This window comes from Hippopotamus amphibius, chromosome 15 (genome assembly GCF_030028045.1).
Source record: "Hippopotamus amphibius kiboko isolate mHipAmp2 chromosome 15, mHipAmp2.hap2, whole genome shotgun sequence".
Taxonomy (NCBI): Eukaryota; Metazoa; Chordata; class Mammalia; order Artiodactyla; family Hippopotamidae; genus Hippopotamus; species Hippopotamus amphibius.
In genome coordinates, this window is record NC_080200.1 from 23,614,884 (window position 1) to 23,623,714 (window position 8,831).

The 8,831-nt window shown below is 37.4% G+C and overlaps 1 protein-coding gene across 1 annotated transcript; it reads right to left on the reverse strand.

Annotated features, from left to right (window-relative positions):
- Positions 1–7,184: 7,184 nt before the first annotated feature.
- Positions 7,185–8,123, reverse strand: LOC130837316 (olfactory receptor 2M3-like). The gene has a single exon (XM_057710142.1). It carries the CDS (start codon positions 8,121–8,123, stop codon positions 7,185–7,187), a length of 939 nt encoding a protein of 312 aa, XP_057566125.1.
- Between the last annotated feature and the right edge of the window lie 708 nt (positions 8,124–8,831).

Below are 8,831 nucleotides of genomic sequence, written 5' to 3' on the forward strand. Positions count from 1 at the left end.
GCTCTGATGGACTGCTCCAGTATGTAAGGAGGAGCCAGGGTATATAGAATTTTTGCAAAAAACGCCAGGTTGTGGGAACATCAAAGGATTACTGTTAGTTTAAGAAAGCCAAATGTCTTGAGTTAGGGAATTCAGCACTTTTTTATGTATGGGGAGATGCAATAATCTGGGCTCATTTAAATTTTCCCTTGGATACCCACCTTAGCTATCTAGGAATAGTATCCTCTTCTCTTCCACCCTGAATCCTCTCAGGATGCACCACTGGGTCAGCTGCAGTGGCTGAGATTTGGCATTGGGCAGCCTTTTTAACTCCATCCTGAGTTCCCTCAGGGCTCCCCAAGGGCAGCTGTAGTGTCTGATGGTTTGATGGCTGCAACATCACTCATTTGCAGATAGTGTTGCAGAAAACCGATCCCACGAGGGACCAAGCATCACACTCAGACGGTTGGAGAACTCAGGTTTATTGAGCTGGTGGACCCAGATGAGCTAACGCTCCAAAATTCTGGGCCCCATTTCAGGGGAATCTTTTCCTTATATAGGTTAAGGCACATTAGCTATAATTGGCACAGACTGATTGGTTGGTTTAAACAAGGCTCTAGTTGATTTTGACACAAACTGATTGGTTACATAATTACTATAGGTTATGGGCAGTTACAGAGCACAGGAGTTGCTATGGGTTACACACTGGGTGGGGGGGGCGGGTTCCAAACAGAAACTTGCATAAGCAGGAGCAGGACATTCCATACTTATCAGAACATCTTAAGGTTATAGTTGATTACTAGGTCATCTTGTTCTTATCGCAGCACAGCAAGCAGATTTTACAGAAACAGAGCTAGCATAAAGTTATAAACTTAAAAATTCCCTCATTAATAGGACAGGCAGCATTCTTTGTTTGCATTGCCTTCAGCTCTGAATTTACCTGACATCATACTCCATAATAAGCAATAGAATTCCTTGAAGCATTTCTCCCTTAAAATGAACATGCTGTTAAGATTTCTTAACATAGGCTGCTAGAGGAGAAAATCATTGACTGCAATTTGTGGTGAAGAGATTTTGGTGTGAAATTTCTAGTAGATCCCACTCCAGGCGGAGATAAGACCACTGTCTACCTCAGGCTGGTCAGAACCTTTCTAAATCCCTGTTGACATGGAAACAGGGCCTTGTGTGACTTGTATGAGGTTTCTGTGGCTCTGATGTTCACATATCAAACAATAGTTCCTTCTCCAAGAATCACTCCAACCCAATGCTATATATGGTCCCTGTGCTCTGAAGACTTTCTGCTCTCCATGGTAGCTGGACTCACACTGTACACCCAGGCGACTGTTTACTGCTTACATGCTCCCTGCCCTGCACTATGGAGAGTTGCTGATTGTTTTCCAAGTAACTCTATACCAGCTTGGGTGCCCTCTTATGGAAATTTGCATCAAAGCAGCAAATTTCACTTCCTTGAACCATATCTTCGCCAGTGATTTCTGCACGTTTTTCAAATGTGTCCTTCTTTGAGTATATTCCCTTAGCCCTAGGTCAAGAGATTCATACTTCACATATGTTTTCCTTATAGCTTATAGGACTCTTCTATCATAATTTATAATTCTTTACATCAAATTATCTTTTTAGTATCACTGTGATACATAGTATCAGACTCTTGATCCAATCCAGGCTGCTACAGGAACTTTTCTACTTCACCTCTGAGGAATCATAATATGTCTGTGAACTGAAAAAGAAGCTACCTGCCTTACCTGTAAACAAAGGATGTTGTAGCCATCAAGCCATCACATTGCAGCCACTCTATGATGAGCCCTGAGGGAACTGAGAATGGAGGAAGGATTTGCCCCAATTAAGCAGTCAACCACTTGCAGTCATCCCTGAAGGTGCACCCTGGGGCAACTCAAGATAAGAAGCACAGGATACTAGCCACAGAAAGGAATGATTTCTAATGAAATGATGTGCATGTGAAAGGAATGATTTCAATGAGCCCAGACTCTTGCATCTTCTCATACATAGAAAAGCCCTAAATTCCTTTACCACAGATATCAGGTTTTCTTTAATAAATGTAATAATTTGATGTTCTGACTACATGGTATTTGCTACAAAATCTCCCACATATTCTGGCTCTCTCACCTGCCACTTGAGAGCATATTCACAGTGTTATCTGAGAGGCTGTGTCCTGGGCTTGAAGTCCTCAGAATGTCCCTAGAATAAAACATAACTCTCAACTATTATGTTGTGCATATTTTTCACTTGACATGCCTGCTGCAATACAAATAATAGTGAGTTTCTCCATTGACATGGAGGGAATAAACTAGCAGTGAAGGAAATGTCGCAATGCAAATAGAAGTGATTGCTCTTTTTCCTCTTGAGAGCAAGGAAGACAAAGAGAATGTCAAACAGGCTAGAGGAGAAAGATAATCTGGCCTGAAAGAGTTAATCATTCCTTATCTTACTCTAGCTGTCACTAATCTGTTATTACTAGATTTTTACTTCACAAAGCTAATTCCCTGATACTTACCTCTGTGTGAGTTACATCCTGCCTCTCACTGTTAACCATATTTACAACTTGAAAGTTGCATTCCATACCTTTGTAACAAAATCATTCCTATAGTTTATTTTGCATTTCAGAAAGGAGGTCCCCAGCTGGCAAACCATAGACAAACAGAAAATCAGCAAACTGCCAGACACCAGTCACCTGGTGGCCTGATGCCAGCTATGACTGTTTTGAAATATTGCAAAGGAAAAAAAAAGAATAATGGGAAGAAATGAGAATGCAAGACCTCCACCATCTTGATCCTTATCACATACCCCAGACTGTGAGCCCCACCTATAAAATCTTTCCTGACTTCCAAGGAAGGGGTGGGGGGGGTAGGGCTGGGTGGGGGGTGGAGGAGGGCAGTTCTTAAGACAGTAGCCTGCTGTGTCTTCCCTTTGGCTGGCAAAGAAAAATACAGCCATCTCTCTCTTCCTCCAAAATCTCCATCTCCATGTTTCTATTAGGCCTCAGTGTACAGAGTAGCCATTATTATGGCAACATGCCCAATACTGACTTGTAAAATTTTAGAACTCAAGTTGATGAGGAAATTGAAACTTCCATACTTGTAACTGCTTACTCTCTATCTTGCAAAGGCCTGCTCGCCACTCTCAGTTAAACACTAAAATGAATTACTAAGAGTGATCAGATAAGGGAAGGATGTCTTGCTCTCAGGCACCCACCCCAAGCCTTTGTTTGAGACCCTTTGCACATAGACTTGTTAAGTGACCATTAACTTCAACCTGCAACCAACATGAGAATGCAAATTGTGACCTTAGTCCTGAAAGGAATGGAATGTCCGGCTCCTGCAAGTTCCTGTTAGGACCCCCTACTATGTGTGTAACCCAAGGCAACTCCTGCCGCTCTGTAACTGCCCATGACCTATAGTAATTTGTAGCCAATCAGTTTGTACCAATTATAGCTGTATGTTTTAACCTATATAAGGAGAAGACTCCCCTGAAACGGGACCCCAGAATTTTGGAGCGTTAGCTTGTCTGGGTCCTCCGGCTCAATAAACCTGAGTTCTCCAACTCTCTGAGTGTTGTGCTTGGTTTCTCACAGGATCAGTTTTTTTCTGCAACAAAGTGTTATTAAGATACCCCAAAATAATGGATAGTGTGTTTGTGTGTGTGTGTAGTAGAAGATTGAATGTGGAAGTCCTAAATATGATAAAAATTTAGAAATGAATATGAGGTTGATAGAAAATTATAAGGTGAATTGTGTTATTTTTGAATTAAAATTAATATCATACCAAATTTTCTGAAAATATATACCAACATTGAAATTTTGCCCTTTTATATCAGGCTTTTGTTATTGTCTTTGTGAATTAAATCAATGTGAGTATTACTGTCTTCATTAAATGGCCAGTATAATATAAATGTATCAAAATGTTAAATAAAAGAAAGAAAAATCAAGTGTCATTATGGTTAGGATGTAGGCCATAATATTTCTAGGTCTTCTTGAATGTTTACTTGATGAGGAAGATGTGAAATTTATAGTTTGAGGCCTGCTATGTGAACCCTGGCTGTTAATGATTGCATAGGAATGATTGATATAAGTATAAAATGTACTATTTCTGCCTCTGTTCACCTTTGCCTGAACTCCCATGTCCTGTAACCCTTAGCAACTCCCTCAGCATCCTGTAACCCTCAGCAACCCCCACATTCTGTAACCACCTGTGATTTATAGAAACTGTGTAACCAATCAGCTAGTACCAACTGCAGCTATATGTCTTTATCTATAAAAGGAGAAAACTGGCCCAAAATGGGGCCCAGAATTTTTGGAGCATTAACTCATCTAGTGCCAACAGCTCAATAAGCCTGAGTTCTCCAACTCTCTGAGTGTGGTGCTTGGTTTCTCATGGGATCAAGTTCTGCAATACACATAAAATTGTATTTATTAAAACCAGCAGTCCCGATACAAGTGGGAGTTTGGTAGGTGTAATGAGATTGAAAAAGTCAGGGGCTGGAAATTCAAGGGACAATGGAAATAACATGGATTCTACAATAGATGATATCAGGAGGAAGTTTCCCAAACACAAAGGGTAACAATCTCTAGAAATGGACTCTGATGGGTCAGTACTAATTATGCTACACATTTTTAGTGAACACTGAAGAAACAGAAATATTGAGGAAGAAAGAAGAAAACAGCAAAGAAAGTTTGTGCCTCACAATAGTCAGAGTGGTATTAATGACTTTCACCATTTTTTACTGAAAATTTAAATTTTCTTATTCACAATAATACTGAATATTAAAAATTGTTCTCAGAAATGCCAAAACATATACCATATAATTTATGACTATAACAAATGTATCATATATTTGTGACAAAAATTTGTTTTCAATGATGCAAGAATATGTAAATTATTATTGATATTAGTGATATTGAGTTCACATTGGAAGTAATAAAATGCCCCCTTGTGATTAATGTCCTGAGTGCTGTGAATTGGTCACAATGAAGACAAAGACAGAATCCTGGCTTTTGTTTGCCATGGCTGGTATAAATGAAAATTGTGTACGGATGTGTTTTCCTTATCATTAACATCAATAAGTTGGGAAGTTAACATTATGTATACATTTATACATTAATAGCTTTGAGAAAACAAATCAATTGTACAGCAAGAAGAAGAAAAAACCTGTGGAACTTGAATTATATTTTTTAAACAGTTATCGATTTGAATTAACAAGCTACATTTCCTTATAAATCACAATTATATTTCAGTATAATATAAAGGAATTCATGAAGAAAATAAATATATTTTAACTAATCCAAAGTGCAGTATGCTTAGAGATAGACACTGTAAAATTCAATATCCTAATTTGGTCAAACTATCTCCAGATAACTATATCCAGATTCTTTTTTTGTTTAATTGTTAGGAAAACTACTAAGATGATTGAACTCTGTCTTTCCTTCACTCGAACCAATATGTAAATAATTGCACTGTATTTGGTGGAGTCCTGAATCCATAGTACTATGGATTGATATTACATATACATGACAGTATATTTAACTTATTGATTCATGTACACATTTACTATGCATTTCAAGATAAATAATATCTATTGCAGACATTTGACAGAATTCAAAGATTTTCTTAAAATGCTATCGTGGACCACAGTGGAAGTATCTGTTTGGCCACATAATCTACATATGGAATGTGATTATTTCCACAATAACTTCAAAAACTAGATTTGTATTAAAGGATATTCTATAATTCCATAAATATGACTTTATTCAGTTAGCAGAAATGCTGAAGCAATTTATCAATTCTAGGAATGTTTGATTCTCTTGTGTTTCAATATTCCAATAAAGCCAATGCAATTGATGTTAAATGTGTTTCCTTGAAAGGAACATAAATGCAATAGAGTTACAAAACTTTTATTCTTACTATTCTGTATTTTTTTTTGTAAAACACATAAAAAGTTTAATTGAATTTCAATATAAGATCTATATTCATCAATAAAATTTACAAGCAACAGTGCCTACTTTAGGGAAATTTGTACATTCTCAGTTCACTTGGCATCTGTATATTGAAATAATTTTCTTATTGAATCAGAGAATGGAGCTTAGATGGATTTTGATAACTTGAAGAAAGTTTGTATTTGGGCTTCCTAAATAAAATTCAAAACATTTGTGATGGAGGGAAATAAAAGTGTAATTAGAAAAAAAATCTCGAAGTTTTATTGTACTTTTCTTTTCTTAAGAACTTTTATTAAGATACAGTTAACAGACAATAAACTGCATATATTTAGAATGTACAATTTGGTATTTTTTTCTTATTAATAATGCATATATGGCAATCCCAATCTCCCAATTCATTCCCCCCCAACCCCTCCCACACACTTTCCCTACTTGGTGTCCATATATTTGTTCTCTACATCTGTGTCTCTATTTCAGCCTTGCAAACTGGTTGATTTGTACCATTTTTCTATATTCCACTTATATGTGTTAATATACAATATTTGTTTTCCTCTTTCTGACTCACTTCACTCTGTATGACAGCCTCTAGGTCCATCCATGTCTCTAGAAATGTCCCAGTTTCACTGATTTTTACAGCTGAGTAATATTACATTGTATATATGTACCACATCTTTTTATCCATTCATCTGTTGATGGAAATTTAGGCTGCTTCCATGACCTGGCTATTGCAAATAGTGCTGCAGTGAACATTGGTGTGCATGTGTCTTTTTGAATTATGATGTTCTCTGAGTATATGTCCAGTATGTACTTTCTTCTACAAGTCTGGAAGACTAAAAACCATAAAATATTGAGTAAATGTACAAAAGCACAGTGTGTCAACTCCTTTTCCAAGGTATATTCAAAGTGCCTCAATAAAATTTGGGGTTTATAATTTGGAGGAAAAAAGCTTTGTTTGTTATCTGGCTTTATACCACAAAATTCCTCATAATTTTTAATAAACCTATAATGTTCTTATTCAAATAAAATACCATATAATGTAGTCATAATAAGATTGAATATAAATAATAATGAATATTTGAAATCTTTTTCTGTGCATTAGAAAACTTTCATGGATACCCAGAAATACATTATTACAAAAATATGTACAAAATGAGGGCTATTTTTAGAAGAAAGTGGAGAAAAAAGGGGCATTAAAGAGAAGAACTTAGCTGAAAACAAAGCTTGAGTTCAATTAGGCAATTTACTCTCCAGTCTTGACTTTCCCAAAAACATTCAGGAATGCTCTGGCCACTTCCTTGTTTCGGAGGCAGTAGATGATGGGATTCAGTGTGGGAGTGAGGATGGTGTAGAAGATAGACACCATCCTGTCCTGTGCAGGGGAACGATTAGATGTAGGTCGCATGTATATAAACAAAACTGCTCCATAGTACAGGCCCACCACCATGAGGTGGGAGGAACAGGTGGCAAAAGCTTTGCGGCGACCCTCTCCAGAACCCATGTGAATGACAGCCAGAATCACACGAGCATAGTAGGTAATGATGATTGCTACAGGGAAAACAGCCATTATTATACAGCAGTAGAAGAGAACTTCTTCAAATGTTGATGTATCACTGCAAGAGATGCTTAACAGAAAAGGGAAATCACAGAAGAAGTGGGCTATTTCCCGGGACCCACAATAGGAGAAGGAAAATGTAGCTACAGCATCAATGACCCCATCAGTAGAGCCCAGGATCCAGGAAGAAGCAGTCAGAAGTCCACAAATTTGGGGGCTCATGAGACTGGTGTATCTTAGTGGGTGACAGATGGCAACATAGCGGTCATAAGCCATGACTGCCAAGAGGAAGCATTCACAGCTAAGTAGTGATGTATAGAACAAGATTTGTGTGGCACAACCTGCCATAGAAATGGACTTGCTACCAGACAAGTAGTTGAAGGCCATCTTGGGGACAGTGGTAGAGATGAGCATGAGGTCCATAAGGGAGAGTTGGCTGAGGAAGAAGTACATAGGAGTGTGGAGTTGGGTGTCCAGGTAGATAAGGAGAACCATGATGGTGTTTCCCATGAAGGCCACTGCAGAGACACCCAAGACCAGAGAGAAGAGCAAGATGTGGGTTGGGCTGTAATCAAGGATTCCCAGCAATATGAAGTCGGGGTTAAAGGTCTGATTCTCCCATGCCATGATGAATATGTTCTTTATCTACTATGACAATATGACATTAGTTTATTGGTTTGGTAAACATTTATCCAGTGCCCAATATACAATATAATTCTGGAAAATTGTGTAGGTCAATAACCAATATGGCATGACCAGGATTATGACTCTCAAAAATCAAAGAGTATAGTATCAGAGAGAAACAAGTCCTGCTGATACCCACCTCACTTATAAAACTGTGGAATTGTCATAAGTTCAAGCTCTGAGCAATTTTTATCTAAATTGAAAACTTAGGGTAATAACATAGATACTATATTACTGATAGAGTTATATATAAAAAGAAAACTTCTCAAAAGCAAAACATACCAGAAACATCAAATGTCACTAATCAATAAGCTGACAGAAGAATTAAACTTGAATAAGCATGTAGAATCATGACCACAGAGAGGGAGTATAAGATTTGAGCCCTTGCTCTCATGATCCTGGGCACTTTTTCTACCAGTGTTAACAAAAACTCCTAGCTAAGGTATATCTAGAGATACAATTGTATTCATGAGAATGGTCCCAAATCATCATATTACCATTTATTTCAATATAATTCTCAAATACATTGTTATCTAATCCCATGCTGTAGTGAAAATATACCTATATTTTTAGATATTTTAAGCAGTAAATTATTAATACATTTCCACCTAAATTATAGACATACTCACGGAATCTGGAATTCATACCTTT